The sequence below is a fragment of the Odocoileus virginianus genome, chromosome 1 (genome assembly GCF_023699985.2).
Source record: "Odocoileus virginianus isolate 20LAN1187 ecotype Illinois chromosome 1, Ovbor_1.2, whole genome shotgun sequence".
In the NCBI taxonomy this organism is placed as follows: domain Eukaryota; kingdom Metazoa; phylum Chordata; class Mammalia; order Artiodactyla; family Cervidae; genus Odocoileus; species Odocoileus virginianus.
The window spans coordinates 1,632,414-1,658,653 of record NC_069674.1 but is presented as its reverse complement, the minus strand read 5'-3'; the positions used below and the strand labels follow the sequence as shown (position 1 = coordinate 1,658,653).

The 26,240-nt window shown below is 38.2% G+C and overlaps 1 protein-coding gene and 1 non-coding gene across 9 annotated transcripts in view; both read right to left on the bottom strand.

The window, feature by feature from the left end:
- The window catches only part of LMBR1 (limb development membrane protein 1), a 131,549-nt gene that overhangs the window by 17,112 nt on the left and 88,197 nt on the right, over nucleotides 1–26,240 (bottom strand). For 7 of the 8 annotated variants that reach the window (XM_070479586.1, XM_020888735.2, XM_020888734.2 and 4 more), the window contains 6 exons: nucleotides 20,636–20,716; nucleotides 18,323–18,399; nucleotides 17,594–17,671; nucleotides 14,462–14,535; nucleotides 14,161–14,251; nucleotides 12,888–12,954 (listed from right to left, as the gene is read on the bottom strand). In XM_070479586.1, coding sequence (XP_070335687.1) covers nucleotides 12,888–12,954; nucleotides 14,161–14,251; nucleotides 14,462–14,535; nucleotides 17,594–17,671; nucleotides 18,323–18,399; nucleotides 20,636–20,716 — 468 coding nt within the window. The remainder of the gene's footprint in view (nucleotides 1–12,887; nucleotides 12,955–14,160; nucleotides 14,252–14,461; nucleotides 14,536–17,593; nucleotides 17,672–18,322; nucleotides 18,400–20,635; nucleotides 20,717–26,240) is intronic. The other variant, XM_070479388.1, reaches the window with a different exon arrangement.
- Nucleotides 22,786–22,857, bottom strand: TRNAC-ACA (transfer RNA cysteine (anticodon ACA)). The gene has a single exon. It is a non-coding gene; the product is annotated as a tRNA-Cys (tRNA).

Here is a 26,240-nt window from a genome sequence, read left to right as displayed (position 1 = left end):
AAAATTCAATGAAGCCTATAAAACAGATTTAACAGAATAAATGAACTGACCAATGCTGAAAAAGATCAATATAAAGAAATCAATTGCATTTCTATGTACTGCAAATAAACTATTGGAAACTAAATTTTTAAAAAACACCATTCACAAAAACATCAAATGTGCAAGATGTAAACAAAAAGCTACAAAAACTGGTGAGACAAATTAAAGAACTAAATCAGTACAGAGTGTTCAAGGACTGAAAGACTCAATACTGTAGAGGTGTTAATCCTCTCCAATTTGTTCTATAGACTAACTACAATCAAAATCAAAATCCTAACATATTTATTGGAAAAATGACAGGCTATTTTTAAAAGTCATGTAGGAATGCAAAAGGCCTTTGAATAACTAAAACCACTCTGAAAAAAAGAACAAAGCTGAAGGTCTCACAGTACCTGGTTTCAAGTGTCATCATCAGTTCCACTTCAGTCACTCAGTCGTGTCTGACTCTTTGTAACCCCATAGACTGCAGAACGTAAGTGGTAAGTGGTCTGGTATTCCCATCTCTTTAAGAATTTTCCACAGTGTTGTGATCCACACAGTCAAAGGCTTTGGAGTAGTCAATAAAGCAGAAGTAAATGTTTTTCTAGAACTCTCTTGCTTTTTCAATGATCCAGTGGATGTTGGCAATCTGAACTCTAGTTCCTCTGCCTTTTCTAAATCCAGCTTGAACATCTGGAAGTTCACAGTTCACGTACTGTTAAAGCCTGGCTTGGAGAATTTTGAGCATTACTTTACTAGTGTGTGACATGAGTACAATTGTCCGGTAGTCTGAACATTCTTTGGCATTGCTTTCTTTGGGATTGGAATGAAAACTGACCTTTTCAAGTCCTGTGGCCACTGCTGAGTTTTCCAAATTTGCTAGCATATTGCGTGCAGCACTTTCACAGCATCATCATTTAGGATTTGAAATCGCTCAACTGGAATTCCATCACCTCCACTAGCTTTGTTCATAGTGATGCTTCCTAAGCATCACTTGACTTTGGACTCCAGGATGTCTGGTTCTAGGTGAGTGATCAAACCATCACGGTTATCTGGGTCATGAAGATCTTTTTTGTACAGTTCTTCTGTGTATTTTTGCCACCTCTTCTTAATATCTTCTGTTTCTGTTAGGTCCATACCATTTCTGTCCTTTATGCAGCTCATCTTTGCATGAAATGTTCCCTTGGCATGTCTAATTTTCTTGAAGAGATCTCCAGTCTTTCCCATTCAATTGTTTTCCTCTAGTTCTTTGCACTGATCACTGAGGAAGGCTTTCTTGTCTCTCCTTGCTATTCTTTGGAACTCTGTATTCAAATGGGTATATCTTCTTCTTCTCCTTTGCCTTTCGCTTCTCTTCTTTTCTCAGCTATTTGTAAGGTTTCCTCAGACAACCATTTTGCCTTTTTGCATTTCTTTTTCTTGGGGATGGTCTTGATCACTGCCTCCTGTATGATGTCATGAACCTCCATCCACAGTTCTTCAGGCACTCTGTCTATCAGATCTAATCCCTTCAATCTATTTGTCACTTCCACTGTATAATCGTAAAGGATGTGATTTAGGTCATACCTGAATGGGCTAGTGGTTTTCCCCACTTTCTTCAATTTAAATCTGAATTTTACAATAAGGAGTTCATGATCTGAGCCACAGTCAGCTCCCGGTCTTGTTTTTGCTGACTGTATAGAACTCCTCCATCTTTGGCTGCAAAGAATAGAATCAATGTGATTTCAGTGTTGGCCATCTGGTGATGCCCATGTGTAGAGTCCTCTCTTGTGTTGCTGGGAGAAGGTGTTTGCTATGACCAGTGCGTTCTCTTCACAAAACCCTGTTAGCCTTCGCCCTGCTTCATTCCGTACTCCAAGGCCAAATTTGCCTGTTACTCCAGGTGTCTCTTGACTTCCTACTTTTGCATTCCAGTCCCCTGTAATGAAAAGGATATCTTTTTTTGGTGTTAGTTCTAGAAGGTCTTGTAGGTCTTCACAGAACCATTCAACTTCAGCTTCTTCACATTACTGGTTGGGGCACTGACTTGGATTGTTGTGATATTGAATGGTTTGCCTTGGAAATGAACAGAGATCATTCTGTCATTTTTGAGACTGCACCCAAGAACTGCATTTCGGACTCTTGTTGACTATGAGGGCTACTCCAGTTCTTCTAAGGGATTCTTGCCCATAGTAGTAGATATAATGGTCATCTGAGTTATATTTGCCCATTCCAGTCCATTTTAGTTCGCTGATTCCTAAAATATCGATGTTCACTGTTGCCATCTCCTGTTTGACCACTTCCAATTTACCTTGATTCGTGGACCTAACATTCCAGGTTCCTAAGCAATACTGTTCTTTACAGCAATGGATTTTACTTCCATCACCAGTCCCATCCACAACTGAGCATTGTTTTTGCTTTGTCTCTGCCTCTTCATTCTTTCTGGAGTTATATCTCCACTCTTCTCCAATAGTGTATTGGGGACCTACTGACCTGGGAAGTTCATCTTTCAGTGTCATATCTTTTTGTCTCATCATCAACCACATTAACCTAAATGGTGTAGCACTGGTGTAAAGACAAGGACATCAACAGAACACAACTGAGTTAAGAAACAGACCCACACTCACACATAGATGGACAACTGATTTCCAACAAAGTTTCAAAAGCAATTGAGTGGAAGAGAATTCTCAAGCAGTGGTGTTGCAATAACTGGTTACCAAATGCCAAGAAATAAACGTTAATTCATACCTCATACTATATATATAGAATTTAATTCAAAATAGGTCATAGGCCTAAGTATAAAGCTTCTAGAAGAAAACACAAGGGATAATCTTTGTGACCCTGATTAGAGGAAGACTTAGTATATATGATACCAAAAGCACAATCCATAAAAGAAAATTTGGTAAATCTGATTTCATCAAATTAAGAAAGTCTATCCTTTCTAAAATATTGGCAAAAGAATAAAAAGACAAGCCACTGAATGGGGGAAACATTTTCAAATCACATATCTTGATAAAGAACCTTTATCCAGAATATGAAAATAGCATGAAAAACTCAACAATATGAAAATCACTCTAATTTTTAAGATGAGCCAAAGATTTGAATAAATATTTCATCAAAGAAAATATGAGCGCATTAGTCATCTGGGAAATTCAAGTTAAGTTCACTCTACACCTATTAGAAAGGCTGACAGTGAATCGACTGACTATACCCAGTACTGGTAAAGATGGAGAGGAGCCAGTTTTCACACACTTGTGATGGAGACATACAAAGGCATGAGCACTTTGAACAGTTAGCCATTCCTTTAAAACTGAAGTATACACCCAGGCATTCCATTTCAATTAATAGTTACTACCCAAGAGAAATGAATACAGAGACTTAGATGTGAATGTCCACGGCAGCTTCATTTATAATAGTAGCTAGAAGCTGTGAACAACTCAAATGTCCTTCAGTGGGTGAATAGAAAAACAAATTGTGATATATACAAACAATGCAATAATAGAAAATAAACTACTGACACATACAACACGGACTAATCTTAAATGCAATGAGTTAAAGAAACAAAAATATTTCATAATAAGTGATTTTACTTACAAAAAATTCTAGGAAATGTCAACTACTTTTATCGTTACAGAAAGGTCAGTGGTTGCCTGGGGATATTGGGGGAGGGGGAGTTGGGGGAAGGTATGAGGGAGGAAATATATAGGACCAAAAGGAAACATCTGAGGGTGACAGACTTGCTCACTAACTTGATTGCAGTAACAGATTCACAGTTATACACGTTAAGCCAAAACTTATCAAATTACACACTTTAAATGAGTACAGTTTACGATATGTCATTTTCATTTATTTCAATAAAGCTGTTAAAATGTATTTAACAGGCTTCACACTATATACTCCATCCCATGCATGGATACATTAGTGCATGCTATGCCAAATAGATTTAATTAGAAATTCTTTATTTCTGTACTTGCTGTTGTGGTATGAGTTATATTTTACAGTATTTTTGAGTTCCTATCATATTCCTAACCCTACACACTAACTTGTATGTTACAACTAACATGAGTTACAAGTATGTATGTATGACATTTATTCCCTTCATGGATGAAATACTTTCAGCAGAACTTAAAGTCTCTGCACAGTTAAGTAAAATGGAAAATTGAAAAGCATATGAGTTCCTCATTGCACACACATGTCCTAAATGCCACATGCAGACACTGGACACACTTGATCACTACTTTCTTTAAGGAGACCACAGTTTTGTGGAACGAAAAGAGAGCAGTTAGAATACAATGGATGAGTGACATGGCAGATATACAGAGGACTAAGAAAAGTATTATGGGAGTATGCAGGAGGGAGCTCAAAGGGGGAGAAATTCAAGGAAAACTTTACCTGTGGAGTTAATAGCTGAGATGACTCTCAAATGACATGTTAGGTTATGCCAGGGAATAGGTGGTGATGAAATTATTCACCACAGACAAAGTAACATATTCAAAGACATAATGGACAGAGCTGTATTTGATTCCTATCCCAACACATCTGAAGAGCACCCCTGTTACAACCTGAACCAGGGGTGCAAGCGATGAAGTGGGACATACAGGTGGAGCTAGGTATAAACGTAGTTCTGTGCCACCTTAGAGAGACTGGAGATTAATCTAATGGCAGAAGTCTTTGAAGCACTGGGAGTGGAAACACATTTTCATTGCAGGATAAAGAGGGGTGCTGAACTATCCATTAGAGCATGAGTAAACTCTGGTGGGGGAAGAGGGGTGGAGGATGTGCTCCCAAATAAGAGGAAACCAAAGAGACCCAAACAAGTCACATCATTATTAAAATGTCAAACATTAAAGAAAGACTCTTAAAAGCAGCAACAGAAAGACAACGAATTACATTCAAGAGAACCCCCACAGTTCAGTTAGGTTTGTCAGTATGACCTTACAGGCCAGAAGAGACTGGTATAATATATTTAAAGTACTGAAGGGAAAAGACTTAAAATCAAGAATACTCTAACCAGCAAGATTATTAGAATTGAAGGAGAAATAATTTCCCAGATAAGCAAAAGCTAAGAAAGTTAGTTCATCACCACTAAACTGGCTTAACAAGGGACTTCATTAAAGGGAAAAGAAAAAGCCACAACTAGAAACAAGAAAATTATGAAAGAAAAAAAATCTCACTGGTAAAGGCAAACATAAAAGGTAGTAGCTCAGTGACCTGTAAAGCCAGTTGGTGTATACTCAGTCATCTCTGACTCTCTATGACCCCACCAGACTCCTCTATGTATGGAATCTTCCAGGCAAGAATACTAGAGTGGGTCACCATTTCCTCCTCCAGGAGATCTTCCCAACCCAGGGATCGAACCCACATTTCCTGCATTTCCTGCATTGGCAAGCAGATTCGTTACCACGGAGCCACCTGGGAAGCCCCAATAAAGCTAGTATAAAGGTTAAAAAACGAAAGTAGTAAAAATCATCTGTCTCTAAAACAAATAGTCAAGTGATACATAAAATAAAAAGATGTAAAATGTGATGTCAAAACATAAAGTGTGAGGAAGGGAAGGGTGAGATGTAGTGTTTTTACAAACTGCTCAAATTGATGCAACCATCAACTTAAAATGGACTGCTCTATACAGAGAAGGTTGTTATGCATGAATATCATAGCACCCTCAAGCATAAGAACAGTAAAAATACACAAAAACTAAACAGAAGGAAATACAAACATAACATTAAATAAAGTCATCAAATCACAAGGGAGGAGAAGAAAAGAAACAAAGAACTACCCAAAAACCTGAAAAATAATTAACGGGTAATAAGTACCCATAAATAATTACTTTAAAACATACAAATGAACTAAATGCTCTAATCAAAAGACACATGGTGGCTAAAAGAAGAAAAAATACAAGACCCATATATATGCTACTTACAAGAGCCTTACTTCAGATCTAAAGACACACACAGACTGAAAGAAAAGAGATGGAAAACAATATTTCCTGCAAACAGAAACGAAAGGAAGGCTAGCGTAGCAAAATACTAATTCAAAATATATATGCACTTTGATGCTCACTGCAGCATTATTTGCAACAGCCAAAGCATAGAAGTAACCTAAGTGTCCACTGACAAGATGAATGGATGAACGACATGTACTACATATTTTATATATATATATATATATATATATATATGTATAGTTCTATGCCTACAATGCAATATTAGTCAGCCATAAAAAACCCTAAAACCTTGCCATTTGCAACACATGGATGGATCGAGAGGTATCATGAAACAAGCCAGACAAAGAAACACAAACACCATATGATCTTAGTTATATGTGAAAAATTAAAAAAAATGAAAACAGACTCATAGATACAGAGGACAAACAGGTTGAGGGGAGGCAAGTGGGAGGGTGGGTGAAAGAGGTAAAGGGGATTAAGAGGTACAAACCTCCAGTTATTAAATAAATAAGCCACAGGGACTTAATATACAGCATAGAGAATACGGTGAGCAACACTGTAATAACTTTGTATGATAGATGCTCACACTAAGCTTATCGTGAGGATCAATGCATAATATACATAAGCATCAAATCACTGTGCTGCACATCTGAAACTAATATTGTATGTCAACTATGCTAAAAAAAATCAACAAATAAAAATTTAAGAAAAAAATTTACCCTTGGGATTAGATTACAAGTCAAGCCAGTGGTAAAGAGAACAGTATTAGCCACCATCTCGATCTAACTGCGAAACATTTCTATCACTACCCCAGCCCTCCCCACTGCCCCCGTCACCTCTGGCCACCACTAACCCACTTTCCGTCTCTATGGGTTTTCCTATTCTGGATACTCCATGTAAGTAGAGTCACAGACTTACGTGGCCTTTTGTGCCTGGCTTATTTCACTCTGCACAATGTTTTCAAGGCTCAAACACAATGGAGCATGTGTCCAATGCTTCATTCCTTTTTCTCTTTTTAATTTTGGTAAAACAAGTGTAACACAAGGCTGAAACAAGAATCCAATACACCTTTCACATGTGACAGAGGATCTGGCCTGTCGTTACAGAATGAGAAAGCTTGGAGAGATAGAGCAAAGCTGGAGAGAGGGTAGTGGGAACAATGTGAGCCAGTGTGGGCTTGGAGATGGGAAAGTGTGTTTTCAAATATCAAATCAATTTTAGTCATGACTGTTTATATGCTACAAATACATCTTGTCCTAATGTGAAGGCAATTTAACTTAGTAGTCCAAATGAACTAATGGATGCAAATTCTAATACAAACTAAAGTTAAATGAAAGGGAACTATAACCACAGTCCAAGAACAAACCTAAAGTGCTAATATTAAAACAAGTGAAAGTTTAAGATCTCCAGTAGATGGTAACTGTCCGCTCTCTTCCTAGAGAAAACCTCCCGAGATGGGGCCTCCAGAGTAGCTCTCAATGTCACGTCCTCATCTGAAAAATTACACACTTCCCTGGTGCTGCTAGGGCTTCCCAGGTGGCTCAGATGTAAGGAATCTGCTTGCAATGCAGGAGATGTGGGTTTAATCCCTGGGCTGGAGAAGGAAATAGCAACCCATTGCAGTATTCTTGCCTGGAGAACCCCACGGACAGAGGAGTCCAATCAGCTACAGTCCATGGGGGTCACAAAGAGTCGGACACTGATGCTTTGCTTTTGTTTCACTTCTTACTCTACCCTCCTCAAAGAAAAGAACACGTGTTTAGAATCCAGCTCATGCACAATCCTTCACAATGAAATACTAAAATAAAATCATACACTCAACTCTTGCTTTGATTACTTGATAAACAAATCTGATTCTTTTTACTTTTCTTTTAATAAAGGCAATGGAAAGGCAGAGTGAATGTGAGAAAAATTTTTTTTTCTGGTCGTGCTGTGTGACATGTGGGCTCTTAGTTCCCTGACCAGGGATCAAACCCATGCCCCCTGAATGGAAGGGCAGAGTCTTAACCACTGGACCACCAGGGAAGCCCCAATGTCAGAGATTAACAAGCTGAAAACAGGTAGTGCCGCAGGTGTTGGTACAAGATGGCAGAGTGTCTAACGTAACTCCCAACTCCCTGGCTTGTGTACTGTACAGAGAGTGCCTGAGGACCGACAGGGGAGGACGAGGGAGGGGAGAAAGGGCAGGAGGGAGTGCGGACAGGAGAGAGAGCCGGCAGGAGGGAGGTCAGACACACACACACGCACCTACGGGTCTTGCTGCAGGGATGACCCACATGAGGAGCTGGGGGACACCGTGGAGGGCAGAGCTGGGGTCACCTGCCCCTAGCTCAGGGATGGGCGGTGGGTTAGAGGAGTGGATCTGAGGACAAGTGTGTGGGTGAAGCTGAGGAGCAATAAGAGAGACAGTTAAAGAACGGCCAAAGAAGGAGGAGGAGAAAAGGAGAGTGGTGCCCCAAGGTGGAGAAAGAGGAGATCTGAGAAGAGGGGTTACAAACAGCAAGTGCCACAGAACAATTAAGACAATAGCAAAACCCACACAACTGGGCAACTCAGAGGTCACAGGTGATCTCAGCAGGAAGAGGTAAGTATTCTGGTTTGAAATTCATCTTCAGCTGTCTGAATTCTGGTAGAAGAAATGAGCTTGAAACCTTTTCCTCTTCTAACTCTATTGGGTGAACACTGAGGTTAGGAGTCACACAAAGCAATACCCAGGTGAGAGTTTTAAATTTTCTACAGAGTGCTGTGTCTCTGTGTGTGTGTACCCAGAAAAAGATTTTAAATAACTATATATGTTAAACTGGTTCTTGGAAACTCTAAAGAGGGGACTGGGATTAAAAGTGGTGGTCACAAGGAATTCAAGCCTGAGCTCTAATTTTTAATATCCTTTATAAGTGGAATTTACTCATGTACATACTTATTAAAAATTTTTAAATAGAACTTCCTATAAAAAAAGGAGATAATCTGTTCCTCGGTCTCAGAGTTGGCCATGTACAGGTGTGCTCTTAAGTATTCTCAGCCAGGTTGGGAGGGTCTTGGTTCTTAGTGCAAATTATAACCTTACTGTGGTTTACATTTAAAAAATTACATCTTACATCTTCCAACTGAACAATCCTAACTGAAATTATCTTCATATGAAAAATATTTTATATCAAATTAAAATTCAAGGGATTTGAATGTATGTCAACAGCTGGCTAGATTCTTTATAATGTATGGTCAATACAACCTTCTCTCAGGCAGGAGGAACTCTGAAATAAGAACAGCATCAGAAGGACGCAACAAGTGGACAATGGGAACAAGAATGGTAAGGGAGTGAGCAGTAGTGACTCTCTGAATTCTTTCAGACATTTGGCACGGAATGCTTTCTCTTTACTATTAAAAAATCCTAATTAGATATACAAATTTATTGTTCAGTTATAAGACCATTAGTAATCAATCAAAAGTTAGTCATACCACTCATTTATTACTCTCTTCAATATAACAGAATGTAATTAAGTCATATACAATTTTTTGCTAAGAAATTTTCAATACAGAGCTTAGAGTTATTTTTACATGAAAGTCATAATTAGGAATATATACTATGATTTATACTTTTGAGTTCTCATTTGTCATGTCTAAGGAGCGTTTCTTTCTGATTCATACTGGAGAGGGAAAGCTTGGGGTAAAGATTAGAGAATATTCATAAAACCAGAATAAAGACCTCTCCCGTGAAGGACCAGTGTCTAAACATGCTCCATCCATCAAGGAACAAAAGAGAATAATCCACTTCACCTCCTGAGAGATGTTGGGCTAGAGGGGACCCAGATGAGAAATACATGGAAATACCAAAATCAGATTCCAGCTGACTTGGAAGAATAAGTCGGGTTTTTTAGTTTTAATAAGAGTAAGCATCCATATAAATTTAAAATATATATATATATACATATCTGTGCTTGGGCCTTGAATAACTTATAATTTACAGAAGGAATTTTGAGATGAAACCATAACTATAAAAATAATTTCATAATAGAAATTAGTAACAGTATTTCAAAGTCTATTGGTTATATCTGAGGAAACTTCTCCTGTTAAGAGATTTCAAATAAAGAATAAGGTAAAAACTGTCAATCCCTCAGTTGTTTCTTCATTAAGAATAACAAAGAACATGTCCGCAATCTCACAAAATTTATTCTCAAATTCACTGCTGCCTTTAAAATATTTTATTATAGAAAAGTCTGGCCATCTATAGGTAATTTATTAGATTGACCCTCTTCTATTTTCCCTTGTTAGTCAACCATCTCCTCTAATCATCTTGAGAGTTTATTATATCAAAAAGTAAACTGATTACTAAAAATATATGGACATCACAGCCTCAAAACATTGGATTCTTCAAAAACTGTGCACTATATATAGGCAGCAAAACAACACTTTAGAAATCATATTCCCTGGCATGGCATCACTTTTAAAAGGTTTTAAAGAGTTCAAATAAAAAAATCTCAAGCACAGATTCTTCATGTTTCCCATGGACAAAATACTACTCTCTCTATTAATTTCATTTGGCTAAGAACACATGACCAACATGCTCCTCACAACCCAATGCTTTGTGGTTAAGTGATATGCTTCTAAAATCTACTCAGTGGCAATTTTTAAAATTAGTACAAAATCTTCTCTATTTAAACATAAGAAGCTATTTCAGAAGAATTCTGTAATAAGTCTGTCATATCACACCAGGCATTCAACTTCTAAAGCTATTATTTTACACTTATGATGCAGCAATAGCAATTGGCAAATTATACTTTTTAAAAAATATTTTCATTTTTGAAGCAAAAATATCATCAAATGATTAATATAGGATTCAAAGTATTTCTAATTTACAAATAAAGTTATCATTACTAAAACTGATTAAAATAAGAAAAAAACTGCACACATACAGGTAAGTGATAATTGCCCTTGTTCCTTGGTTTCTTACTTAACTGAGAATGCTGGTTGAATTCACAGAAGCAGATGAGAGCACCCTAAGGTCAGGACTCCCTTGTGAGAGGCAATGAGAAAGAGCGAAAACTTTCACAGCTTGGAATTCGGTTGTTAAATACATCCTCTATTCTAGTCTTATAAGCTTTTCAGCTAGTAAATCAAAATCCCGTTATACACTAGGATAATATTCATGACAATTCTCTATATTTTATCTTCTTAAAATCAAAGACTCAATTCTAAAGGGTTAATAGAGGAATGACAAAGTAACTCTCTAGTTTGCATTTCCCATAATACTAAAATAAAGCTTTTTCTTTTAGTCTAGAAATGTGCTTTTTTAATACTGTGAAAAGCCTCTATGAATCTGTTTAACGTATTTATTTCTTTTCATCTATTCAGTGCCACTGGGCATAACATGTAATGCAGTGTGTGTTGATATTTTGCAAAGCACCACATGACTCACTGTACCCTAATACACTCCATTAATCCTGTTTGGACAGCTGGGGCCAGGCGTTTGTTAGCCGCATTTTAATTGTCCCATCTTTCTTTTTCTTCTTTTTATTTATCTCTATGGCAAACTACTCAGGAATTTAATGTGTTGATCTTCAAAAAGCACATTTTGCCATTAATTTGTTTTCTTTGTATTAAACTGGTACTCAGCATGTAATTTTCTTCCATAAAATCAGTATATGTTACTATTAACAATTAATCTTAAATAACAGTGCACAGTGAATTTCATACATGATAAAATGGTAGGTTGGCTATATCACAGAAACTGTTGGACTGCCATAACACAAATGACAACAGCTACAAATCAAGTTATAAAAATGTATTTTTTGGCATTTTCAAGATTAGCACACCATAAGCAGAAGTCAAAACAATAACAAGTCCTATAATGCAAACACAAAGAAAATAAGACCTCTTAAGTAAATGAGCTTTGTGTTAGTCTGTGGAAAGGCGGTCCCTTTTACATTTACACTTAGATTTCACTTTCTACTAAAATATGGAATTCTCTGTAAGAATTATGAAGATCACTATCACTATGAAGCTTATACTTTCCTGGCACAGCCTGCATCCCTGAGAGCTATGAGTCTTGAATAAATAATGGAGGCAACACAAGAGCTAAAACAAAAGCAATTCAAAGTTACTTGTAATTTTTGTCATAAGCTAGTTGTTAAGGTTGAATAATGGGATTTTTAAAAATAATTTGTGAACACTCAAGTCAAAATCTAAGACTAGAAAATGGAACAGAACTGCCTAGTGGAAACTTTTGTCTGAAATAATATTTAGCCAATAAACTGAGAATACAGTCTACTACAGTGTTTTACAAAAGGTAAGAACATCAAATGAAGATTTATTCAACTGTTTCAATGACAAAGTGGAAATGTTTTACTTTTGAAAGATGACCAAAATATTCTTGTACATTGAAAAATTAAGAAAACTATATGAATGCCAGGCAAGTAAAAAACTAAGGAGCTAAAGTACACCTTTTAAGTCAGTGTGGGTATATCAATGCTCTCAAAGATCTCACTGCTTTCAAGTCTATGCCCTGGACATAAAAGCAGCTTAAAGTACATTTTACAGATTATCAATTTTTTAAACCACATACTAAATTATACGTTTTAAAAAACATTTCATGTAGGAAAATATTAGTTTAATATTTTCTAGACATTAAACATTGTTTTATTAAAAAAAAAAAACTTAACAGTTTCCTCAATAGAAGACTCAAAAGCTTAACCAGTCAGTGAAAAAAAATAAAGACTGCTGTTTGGAAAGGAATATTTCTAAGCATTTGAAAAAATCAATGGTGTTTATCTGATGAAAGTGTTTGTTTTGGTACAGCCCTATATACAAATAAATTATAGAAGTAAAGGTATAAAATAATGTGGGAGGAAATAATATATGTCAAAGAGAGACCTTTTGGGAAAAGTTTAGGAAGTTTAGAAAAGACACTTTAAAAGGTACAGACTTCACGTGGAAAGTTCTCATTTAAACTTACCCAGTGTTCTTGACATCACAGGCAGCGCGGAGCTCAAAACCAAGATTGACACACAATTCCCAATGATCTGTTATGAGAAATCAGGAAGAATGCTGGGCAGCTACACAGTGTACACAGAAGTAAAATCCACTCACATACTGGCAAGTTACTGTATATCCTAGTTACCTATGGTACTTTGCTAACTTCTTAATGATACTATTCAACACAGGAAATAAAGAGAACCAGAAAGTTTTTCTACAAACATTTAAAGTTCTATTGGTAAGTTCTAGAAGGTATTTACAGTACCTGACACAAAGAGAAAACTGCATTTTATATTACTGACAGAGGTTGTTAATTTCAAAAACATTCGCCTAACAGGTAAAAAAGAATTAATACTTTAATACTTATGATTCTGTTTTTTAAAGCCAAGACTACTGCTCAAGATATATAATATCTACTTCTAATGTAAACTAAGCTTTAAAGCCAAAAAACTAGAAATCTAAAACACCTAAATTCTAGTAATTCTATTTCAATATATCCTATGATTATCCTTTCATATAAACAAAAGATGCCAAAAGCACAGATTAGTATTTATGTTTACTTATGCTAAATATCTCAAGAAGCTGTAACATTTAAATAGACAGATAAAGATACGTAAAAGTAATATCTCCCCTTTAGAATATGCTAAAAATAAGGAAAATCTGATAAAAGAAAAGAAGCCAGCCGCTCCTGTGATTCTTCATTGTCAGCTTGTGGGAATATTTTACAAATGCAGTCTCTATATAAGATAACAGCCTTTGTTACTCAGAAGCCAATGACATATTGTAGAAAGTCAAATTAGCCTCAGACTACAAAATGTTTCTGAATAGAACTCTTCCGTCTTGCTTTAATTATTCAAATTTGAAATACTTTGTCTCTACTACTTGTAGCAACTAAGTTCTTCAGATTTCAAACAAGCTCCCTGAAGTACAGTCAGCACAATCAAAGTTACTCATTAGCAATACGTTTTCTTTGCAGGAAAAAAGGGTCCTTTCAGGAGCCTTCTATAGCTGGTTAACAAGCTCTGCGGTTCTCCGCATTTACAAGTGAATGGACACCATCCAAATTAAACAGAGCACATCCTTTTCCCACTCATTCAGCATTTTGAAAATCTTCCAGTGTGTGTTTACGCAACTTACAAACAAATACCTAGAACCGCAAATGAACCATTCGGGGCGATCACTAAATAAAACAGTCCGTTTGTCTTGGAAGGCAAAAGAGGGGCACAGTCACCTAAGACTTAAAAGTACCTTACCTTTGTCATAGTTGTGTCATCCTTCTTGGGAATAAAATTTCCAAAAAATCGGAGGCTGTAGAAACCGACGACAGAGGACACCATAAGATAGCTGTGAGAATCAAGGAAAAAACTCTCCAAAGAATGTTTCCTTGAATTCTCAATAGGCCCAAAGGAAAACAAAACAAAATGACACTTGGAGTGCTTGAGGAAGACTCACTTGTTTTTTCTTCCAGGAAAGTGTCTTAGTAAATTACCACTACCCCAGAAAACTAGACAGAAGACTTGTTAGCAGACAGAACTTCAGTTAAAGAAAGGATACAAAATCAAAATGATTTCAAGTGCAGCGCCCACAAAACCAAAAGCAGAAAGAGAAGCATTTCCTATTCCAGGCCCCTGGGGGGAAAAAAACTTTTTTCAGAATTCAGTGACACCATTACATTTGGTTTCCCTAAAATTGCTGTTTCATAAATATAGGACAGTTGAAATCAGAAATGTTTAACACCCTGGAATAACATCTAGACTTTCAAAGGAAAATAAAACATGGCATGAGACTGAATTCACCAACTAAACCAACCACATGCTAACACTTTTTAACAAGCTCAAACATCTCTGTTTCATCTCAAATATAATTTAAGTCACTTATGAAAATGACATGATTATGTGTGTGTGTGCGCGTGCATGTGTGTGTGCACGCACATTTAGTTGGGTCCAACTCTTTGTGACCCCATGGAATTTCCTAGATGAGAATACTGGAGTGGACTGCCATTTCCTCCTCCAGGGGATCCTGCTGAACTAGGGATTCAACCCGCATCTCCTGAGTCTCCTGCATTGGCAGGTAGATTCTTTATCTGGGTTTATTGTTAAATCCTAAATGCTCTTGGGAAAATAATCTTTAAATATAATAGTACAGTAAGAATAGAACATGTAATTGTCTGAACCCTGAGGCAACATATAAAAAGTATACAATTAAAGTATGTCAGAAGTAAGCTAAGCAAAGGAAGATGGTGAATGTACGTATCCTGTTACTGCTCTTGAAGTTTCATTTCCCTAAGGAATTCAGGGATTTAATTAACACAGATTTCTCAAATGCAATGCTGCACATTTTTTCCTAAACATTTTATCTATTCTCAAAACCTACCTTTATCTAGAATTTAACAGAACAAGCAAGAAAAGTAGTATTTATTAATCAGGCCAAAAAATCATTTCTTACTGAAGTAGGAACAATTTTTTCGAAGCTTACTAATTAAAGCAACTCTGAATACGAACTACTATTCTGGTATCAGCTTCAATGACATGTAACAGATATACCAGGATAATTAGGAATATAGTCAGCCTAATGAAAAAAACAAAAAACAATAAATAATACATATTATTTATACAGTCTAATTTAGGCATACAGAAGTTAGAATACTCACTGAAATTCCATATATAAATAGGTAAGGGACAAAGAACTTGTCAACTTTTGTCAATCTTTTGAAGAAAAATAAATAACACTAATAGAAATCTTATTAACTCAGGTGGAAAACACCTTGGAAACACTCTCTGTCTCAAGAGAAGGCCTAGAGGCAGGATTAAGAAGCTCTGACTTTATTACACAATCATAAACAGAGCCTGCCACGTGTATGTCCCTGTCTACCATGCACGAAGGGGATGGCACAAAAGTGTATCATGGAGCTTGGGCCTTACCCAGCGTGCGCTACATGAAACTGGGTTAAAAAGCGGACAGAGGTCACCACGGTAGGGGACTCCCTGCTCCATCAGCGGACCTGTGTCTAAACAGCGATGAGGACGAGGCTGCCGGTGGAAGAGGGCTGCTCCCTGTTGCTGTTGGTTAGCGGGATGAGGAACCTGGAGCAAGCTGCGAGGCTCCAGCAGTGAGAGGTGATCAGGCGCTGAAGGGGCTGGGGGCAGGGGGTTAAACTGAAAACACTGCCCAAAGAATTCGCTTCTCAAAGAACAGGGTTCTTTATCTTGGACTGAAGGAAAGGAATTAAGATAAATACTGGCTTTCTTCTATGAGACAAAAAGTGGATCACATGGTGCAGAGCGAAGTGGCGTGTAGGGAAGCAAAGTCTGCTACCCCAAAAGGCATCTCTCTGGCATGAGGGTCATTTCAGGCTGACTGTTTTTAACAAACAGAAGACAGTCAGCCTTCAATTTTAGCCCGCCTCCACTTCACCCCTTAACTGCCTGAAAGAACATGGACAGAGGCCCTGGCCCACGAGAAGCACCATCACCAGACCCTCCAGGGCCAGGGCTGAGCGTGGCCCAGGAACCTGGCAGGACCTGGAGACCAAAGTCTGTTCTGTGTCCCAATTGTTTACCAAACAGCTGCTTTTCCATCTCGAGGAGAACTGCCTTCATTCCCCTCAAAGTCCCACGCTCCTACCCTCTTCTTCTCTAAGATGGAATATAAGCCTCAGTTGCCCAACTTGTCCTGGGGTCTCATTATTCTTACAGTGCTCCCTCATACACATAATTTAATAGTTTTCTTCTGTTAATCTATCTCATTTCAATTCAATTCTTAGACCAGACAGAAGATCCTAGAAAGGGTCAAGGAAATTTTTTTTCCCCCCAAAGAATGAAAATTCTGGAAAAGTTTTGGAGTCATTTCTATGGGGAAATGGCAAAGGTGCTAACTTCAAAAAGGGTAATAAAATGTCAAAACTTAAAGGCTACTTTAAGTATCTAAAGGTTTATAAGGACACCTAGAAAAAGAAAGGCTTACATGAGTATTTAGTGGAAACTACCTTCCATATGGAAAATATATATAAATAGACTAACTGCTGGAATTTAATAAAATCATTAATTTTTTAAAAAGAGAAAAAATTAAGTTACTTTGTGAAAAGATGTACATCTGACTCCCTCCAGCAATTGAACATTTTGGTTCAAGTTCACACAATGTCTAACTCTTCTGAAGCATGAGTCCTTACAACCATATCTGGATCTTTTGCAAACTCAATGAATCCATCTAATAAACTCTTACAGTTCAGTTCAGTAGCTCAGTCGTGTCCGACTCTTTGCCACCCCATGGACTACAGCTTCCCTGTCCATCACCAACTCCCGGAGCTTACTCAAACTCTTGTCCATAGAGTCGGTGATGCCATCCAATCATTTCAATAAAAACTCTTTATATTTCACTATTTCACAGAATATACATTTTCTTAAAGGATCACAAATATGAATTTCAATAAAACAAAGATAAACTCTAATACAAAGTATAAAAGGAAACTCTGATACTTGATACAAGGCCCAGACAATCTAAAATAAGAAATCAGAAACAAAAAACATAGTTTATAAACACTGTTTATGAAAGCTTTGCATAAAGAAGTTCATACAGCTTGAAGTATATATATACATAAAGGCGAATGCTTTCATCTACTTATTTGAAACACTCAGGGTAGACATAGAATACTTTTGCAAAAGAAAGACATTAAGTGTTTTACTTTACCCTTGTTCCCTTTGGCATTGCTGTTTCATCAACCAACAGGCAAAGAATATTACAAGCCACCAAGAGGACAGAAATGGACTACAACAAAAAAAGTAAGCCATCAGTTCTGAATTTCAAAGATATTTTGCCAATATACATATATTAAAATCTCAGTAACCAACCAAATGTATGCTTCAGAATAGAGGAAAAGCAGTAAAGACCAAAATTCTACATATAAACCTGAAATAATGAGACTATAAAAATTTCAGAATAAATTCTCAAAAATTCTGCAAAGTATTGTAATCTCAAAGCTTAAGATAAAAGCTAGTAACAAAGGTCCACTTATTAACCGATTTCACCAACTAAAAACCCAACTGCACATACTTAACAAATGGTTAAAATGTTATCAGAACTAATGTAATAATTTTCATACCCTATCACAGAGTTTGAGCAGGGTATCAGCAACACCATGTCTCTTCTTAATTTTCAATTGAAACAAAAGAATGAATTTCCCACTTTTATGAGGAAACAGATAATCTTGAGAACTTTTAAAAAATTCCCCTTAATTTTAATTCTTGCTCTATTGAGTTTTTACCAAAAAAAAAAAAAAAAAAAAAGCATACATGGATTTTAAGCCTGTTGACAGAAAACCAGTTTACCTGAAAGCATTTAGCTGAGGGAATTGTCATACATAAATGCTAAAGTAAACAGAAAATAATTTGCTTTATTTAACAGCAAATAAATCCTTACTGTCTCAATGAGGAGAAGAACCATAACAGCAGGATACACCAAGTTTCTTTCCCATGCTGAAGCCTTTTTGCGCCTCTCTATTAGAAGGAAAAACAAAATATAATGCAAGTTTCAGCAATTTCTAAAAATTCTCTCCAGATTCACATTTTCATTCCATACTACTACAACCAGTATGTATTATTTTTACATAAATATTTTCCTACAGCCATAAATTGTTTTTAATTTTCCTCCACAAACTAATTTTAAAATCAGTTTGCTACATTAAACAGCTCAATCCTATGATGCTCAAATCTTAACACTGCCAAGTCAAGTGAAAGTTGCTCAGTCATGTCCGACTCTTTACAACTCCATGGACTGTAGCCCACCAGGCTCCTCTGTCCGTGGAATTCTCCAGGCCAGAATAATGGAGTGGGTTACCATTCCCTTCTCTAGAGGAATCTTTGCAACTCAGGGATCGAACCCAGGTCTCCTGCACGGCAGGCAGATTCTTTACCATCTGAGCCACCAGGGAATGGTGCAAACACGTTCAACTGTTAATGAAATATGTTGTGGATATACAGCTTACTCCCGAAAATAGTTACCTCTCTTTTTTTTACATTTACACGTTTACATACTGAGAGTCTGGCACACTGGCAGAGGTCTGGAGTGCCAGGTAACATGGGTGAGAACCCCCTCTGGTCTCACCCCTAAAGTAAACACTCCCGGTTTTCTAAAGGCTGGAAGCAAAATTCTACTTCTAGTGACAAAGTCTACCTTGTATCACCCCAATCCTTATGCCACAACTGGAAAAGATGGATCACATTTAATTTTTTAAAAAGCAATGTGTGTGAAGATATCAGAGAGCCACCATGATGATGGAAACTGAGGGCCATTCTCTGTCAGATGAACTGACGGGAGCCTCAATACGCACCATGCTGCCTTGCACAGTACTTTCCAAACAGACCCACAAGGCTGGGAAATAACATAGAAGTTGGGGGTAAAAGAAAACAATGCTGAAGCAAAGCTTTCAGCACACTCAACAGAGCCAGTGAGACACAAGTAGGGCTTGGAGCTACCAAGGTGGCCAGAATTTGAGAGGCTGTGGTACAGGGAAAGGAAAGAGCAAAACCACTCAGCTACTCTCCCCTTCAAGGCATCAGTGGCTCTAAGGCTGAGAAGAGGAACCAAAAGGGGCAGAAGGAGGCAGAGAAGCTGAGCAAAGCTTGTCAGGCTTACACCGCATGAAGAAGACAGGGTCAGAGTCGACAACAAAACAAGCAGGCTTTTAGCCAGGACCAAGGAAAAGCTGTACCTAAGGAGGAAGGCCAAACCGGAAACAGACAAGCCCTCACAAAGAGCAAAACCCAGTTTCAAACGACTTTAGGCCCAGACAGGAGACTAGACTGACCTGTCCCTACCCTGACTCTAATCAGAAGTGAGAGTAAATCCTCTCAGTAAGAACAAAGCATCATGCAGAGTCTCTATGGTTTTGTACGAGGAATGCTACCAGGAGGAAGGACAGAGAAAAAGACGACAACAGAAGCGGGCTTTCAGCAGATCCTGATACTGGACATGAAAGAAAACAATTTTAAAGCAACTATTAATAACTGATATGTTCAATATAAGCAACAAAAAGGAAAATGTCACAATTTGAATCAAGAAAAATAACCAAATGGAAATCCGAGAACTGAAAACACTGTAACTGAACTTCAGAGTCCAACAGAGAGTTCTGACAACAGTTGGAACATGGCTGAAAAGAGTGAAACGGAAGACAGATCAGTAGAAAATATCAGACCAAAGTACATCAATTAAAAATGAAAGAAAACAAAAAATTTAAGAGGGAAAAGGTCCAGCATATTCTAACTGAAGTCTGAGGATATGAAAGAAAAGGAACAGCTGCAGTATCTGATGAGACAACGACCAACAACTGCCCAAGTAGATGAGAGATACTACGCCACGTACTCATGATGTGCCACAGACCTAGGGAAGGATAAATACAAAGAAAAAAAGGCACTGAAAGGTAAGAATAACAGAAGATTACTTATCAGAAATAATACAAGTGAAAAAGATAGTGGAGTGATATATTTGAGCATCATCATCTATGAAAACTCATTTTGTACACATACAAAACAGCAACTAAAAAAAGTGAATAAATCCATGTTCATCCTCCCTCCAAACTAAAAGACATTCTTTATTAATGGTTTTGGGCAGACTGAAAGCTTGTAACATAGAGAGTTCATAATTCTTAAAAGTATTACAGACTACAGTAGTCTTTAATAAGAAACAAAGTCCAATACATAAGTCGAGGAAAAAGGAAAAAAAAATGTACAATACCTAATTTTTTCTTCAGAATCTTTACATTTTCAAGTTCTTGTTCCAACTCTGTTACGTTATATTCCACTGATGAAGAGAGTCCTAGTGAAAGCAAGCACGTTTTAGAAGTGAAACAGCAGAGCTCAGAGCCAAAAAACACACTGCCAATCCTGATTACTGATAATGAACACAGAGGCTGCTGTGATTCACAGAAACACACATCCACTTCTGTACCCCGAAAACTTCCAAGTTCTTGCTGATTAAACACTACATGATTCCTAGAAAAAGTCTTTCTCTGGTAAAATTCTTATTTGATTTATTATTAATTTTTTAATTAATTACAAAAGTACCACGTGCTTATAATAAAAAGTGAAAGAAGATCAAAATTGCCTCATCATCCCACCTCCCAAATGGGACAATTTGCCAGCAGCTTGGGTGATGCTTTCTTCATCTGCATGTACATACGCACAGATACATATTTCATCATATTCACAGTCTTCACTATATATTTTATAAGAATAGGGAAAATCAGACATTATTTCACCACCTGCTTTCCTAGTTAATGATATGTCCATGCTGACAAACAGCCCCAACTTAACAGCTGAATAAATATTTGAGTATGGACATATGTCAATTCTATCCAGAATTATTCTGTTTATGAATATTCAGGTATTCCTCAATTTTTTTGCCACTATGAACATTCTTCTAGACACATACAGCACATTCTGGTTTTATTATTTCTGTAGGACAGAGTCTCAAAATTTAGACTGCAAAGTCAAACAATATGAGCATTAACATTTTTAAAAGATATTTAAAGGTTACTTCCCCCTGAAATAGTGTGATTATAATAAATTATTGTAATGACTTATATTTCTAGCAACATCTCATTATAACATATGTCTGGTATCAGATGACTTGGCCCAACTCTAGGCTAATGCAAGTTCCATAACCTCAGTGCTCTGAGCACCCGTTTTAGGTAGGCCAGGGAAAACTGTGCTTGGTAGGTTGTATTTTCAACTTGCAACGGGTTTATCAGGAGGTAACCCATCATAAGTCAAGAAGATCTATGTTTTCCAGTCTTCCCAGCAGTGGATGTTGTAACTCTTGAAGTTTTGCCAGTATGAAGGGCAAATGATGTTTTCCTGTTGTTACTTTAAATGCATGCCCTATTCATATTTTCTGCTGTTTCTCCAATGCTTTGTATAGTTCCATGCGTGTGTGCTCAGTCGCTTAGGCATGTCCAACTCTTTGCAACCTTACGGACTGCAGTCCTCCAGGCTTCTCTGTCCATGGGATTATCCCTGTAAGAATACTGGAGTAGGTTGCCATTTCCTTCTTCAGGGGATCTTCCCAACCCAGGTATTGCACTCACATCTCCTGCATTGATGGGTAGATTCTTTATCAGAAACACTCAGGAAGCTCATTTCTATTTTATTTACTAAATTCTGAAATGAGCAAACTAACAACCCCCACTACAACTGTACTTTGATAGATTAGCTTTTTCTCAATTTTTAAGATTTTTTTTTCATTATGTGTTTGTATTTGCTAAGATTTGGGAGCTTCTATAAAACTGCAGCATGTCCCTCACAAACCCCACCTTTTATCATTACATCATGACCCCCACTGTCTTTAATGCCTTTCTTTATATTCATCTCCGCCTTTCAGATATATTGATAATTTTGATTAGACCAATATTCAATGTCTACATTATTACAATACAAATTTTATCCACTGCTTACCCATGTAATATACTACCATTAGATTTCCTTTCTTCCATTTTTCTTTTTTACTCCCAATCTTTTTTCCATTTGCTTAGCTTTTTATGCACTTACCACTAATTAAAAGCTAAACTTTCCTCAAAAATGTCTTTATTTCCTCCAGTAGCAAGCAAAGAAAATATGAATGGGAGGTAATTTTTTTGAAACTATCCAAGTTTATTTTTTGGGGCTCCAAAATCACTGCAGATGGTGACTGCAGTCATGAAATTAAAAGACGCTTATTCCTTGGAAGGAAAGTTATGACCAACCTAGTGAAGTGAAGGGAAGTGAAGTCGCTCAGTCGTGTCCGACTCTTTGCGACCCCATGGAATGTAGTCTAACAGGCTCCTCGGTCCATGGGGTTCTCCAGGCAAGAGCACTGGAGTGGGGTGCCATTTCCTTCTCCAGGGCATCTTCCCAACCCAGGGATTGAACCCGGGTCTCCTGCATTGTAGGCAGACGCTTTACCGTCTGAGCCACCAGGGAAGTCCTTGGAGTCAAGAACCAACCTAGACAGCATATTAAAAAGCAGAGACATTACTTTGCCAACAAAGGTCTGTCTAGTCAAGGCTATGGTTTTTCCAGTGGTCATGTATGGATGTGAGAGTTGGACTATAAAGAAAGCTGAGTGCCGAAGAATTGATGCTTTTGAACTGTGGTACTGGAGAAGACTCTTGAGAGTCCGTTGGACTGCAAGGAGATCCAACCAGTCCATCCTAAAGACGATCAGTCCTGGGTGTTGATTGGAGGGATTGATGTGGAAGCGGAAACTACAATACTTTGGCCACCTGATGCGGAGAGCTGACTCATTTGAAAAGACCTGATGCTGGGAAAGATTGAGGGCCAGAGAAGGGGACGACAGAGGATGAGATGGTTGGATGGCATCACTGACACAATGGACATGGGTTTGGGTGAACTCCAGGAGTTGGTGACAGACAGGGAGGTCTGGCGTGCTGTGGTTCATGGGGTCGCAAAGAGTCGGACACATTTCGCACATCCTCTGTCTACATTAGTCTTCCTGGTGCACAAATTTAATACTGTCTCTCTTCTGCTCAAAAGCTATCCATGGCTCCCTCTTGCCTACTAACTGAAGCACATCTCCTTTCCCTGCTGGTCAGTGTCCCCTACAGTCAGCCTGGATGCACCTGATTGCTTCCAGTTCTACCCTGCCCCAACCCATCCCACTGACCCTTCATTCCATCCACCTTGGCCTCTCCATAAAGTGAAGTATGTATAAATTATGCCTCAGACAAGTTTATTTTGAAAATGTAAGCGAAGAAAATAAATCATAAAAGCACTAAAAAAAAAAAAAAAGAGTCGGACACAACTGAGTGACTGAACTGAAGTCAATATTAAAATTTGGTTAAACATAAATTACTTCTTTATTTAAAAAATATGAGGAATGACAAGGCATGTGACTTACAGAGACTTAAATTCTCATCTTCTGTCATCGTCAAGTAATAGTTAATGCAGGAAAATCAAGAAATCACAAGGGAACCTTTCCCTTTAGTGTTTACAGATTTATTATTATTTATTAGTCAGGATAAAACTACTTATCTGTCAGAAATGTGATGCCATTGCTCCACCATCTGCCAGCTCCCAGTGATGGCTCTGAGTGGTGTTAAGCTCCTCTTCCTGCTAGGCCTGAGTGCAAACTGCTTCTCATTTCCCCTAGAGAACAGGTGGGCCCTTGTCCAGGTGTCGGGAGTCACTCTTGTGCTCCAGGCTGGGCCCTGGATGAGCACTTTCAATCCCTGAGTTCCTGTCCTTTAGGACTGGGACATCTGCTTGATTTTGTCATTTCCTCCATCTCATTTTCTCTGCTCTCCCCACTTGGAATTCCTATTAGGTGGATGTTAAGATATCCTGAACTGGTTCTCTAATATTGTAACTCCACCTGATTTTTGCCCATTTTGACCTACCTTCTTTATCTTCCAATCCTTTAGACATATTAGCATTTCTAAATTTCATGGTGCCCTTTCTTTCCCCAGTCATTCCATCTTTACGGAATCCTGGCCTTTCTCATGGATGCAGTCCCAGTCTCTCACAGAATACTAACGACAGATTTACTTGCATGCATTCTTATCCTGTGCATGCTCTGTCTCCCCCAGCACCCTTTACTGTGTGTTTTGGCTCCTACTTTCCTGGGAGAAGTCTTCTTCTTAAGTCTGGTGAGTCTGACTTTGTGGTTTACACTTAAAGGAAGCACTAAAATGACAATTTGATTTGAAACTCTACAACTGCAGTAAGACTTCCTGTTGGGTGCCCCAGCGGGTTCCTCACAGGCACCCAACTGCTGGGGGCCTGGGAGGCCCTCATGGGCAGACGGAGTCCCCAGAGAAGACCCCTCTGAGCTCCTTCTTGGGGTTTGAGAGTGCGGCTGTCCCAGCGAAGAGAGCCGGGGGCCCAGGCATTCAGTCTGTAAGCACTCATCCATCCACCACTCCCTCAATCCATGCCCAGACCACAGCTTTCCTTTCTCTGGAAAGTAACCCTGGATGGGGGGAGAGATGGGAATCAAACTCTTTGACGAGCAGGCTGCTCAGCCAGCCCCCTTGCCTTAATCCATCCCGTTCAGCCCCACTTTGGCAGGGGTCCACTGCTGCCGCTTCGGGGACTTTCAGGGGCTCGGGTATGAATCAAGGACAGATGGTGCAGGATTCAGCTTCCGTGGGTCTGCTGAATTAGTCGCTTCTAAAATTCTCTCAGGCAGGTCGAATAAATTTCAAAACATCTGTGTGGCCTTCTCCACTCAAGTTCTCCTCCTTTTAGGTCTGTGCTTGTGTGAAAACTCACCTCAAAAATAAGGAGACAGTTTCATGTAACCAGAAGTTTTCACACAGAGCGGGCTGCGAGGCGGGTGTTCCAGCGGCCCGTCAGTGATACCCAGGCCCTGAGCCCCGCTGCTTGTGGCCGAGACAGATGCCCTCCCTCCTTTCCCGTGATTTCGTGACTCCTGTTTACTTTAGTTTGCTTATCATTTCTTCTCTTCCCAGCAAGTGGAATTTCTGTTTATTCTTTTCCCTCATGTTAAGTTGACACTTCAGTGGTTACTTTCTCATCCTAGGCACACTGACTTAAGACTTGTATCTGTTTCAACATGAAACCCCACAGGGAAAACTTACCAGGCAACTGATTCCCCACCAAGGCGAAATTTCACAATGCTTTTCAGAAGCCATCCTCTCACCACTTTCCATCCACCTCTCCTAAACCACGGTCTGTGCTGAGGTGGCTTTAAACATGCGCAGTCTGAGATTTTACTACACTCTCCCGTTGGTGTGGAGCCACCCTATCCGTAATGACTGCGGCAGTGCCAGTCACGCAACACGCTACTCTAAAAGGAATACACGAATGAATGCCTTTTTCTGTCTTAATAGGCACATGACATTTTTAGAAATGCATGAATTTTTAATTCTATCTTCCCCACACCCTTGAGACTCCAGAGTACTCAATAATCCTTAACAGGTGATAAATGGGAAGTTTAATTCTTCTCTCTCTCCTTTGTAAGTGACTCTTCTATGTGAAAGCCAGTAAACCTGTTTTTTTATCATTATCATTTTTCTTAGAATTCACGAATCTAATAGAATAACTGGATCTTTTCAATTTCTTGCTAATAATCTTACCTAGGACTCTGTTACCTTTTTAATGTACACGCAACTCTTTCCTCAGCTCACTGACTGTTTCTTCCATTATTTATTTACTTTTTTCCTAGTTGTTCTTTTTTCTCCCTCTAGATATTACTTAGACTAGGTATATTAACTCTGTAGTCCAAGTCTATTATTTCATTTCTGATTTCCTTCTCTTTGTACTTTCGTTTCTCTTACTTGATTCTACCAGATGACTGATTCAGTTTTCAGAAGGACTGTTAT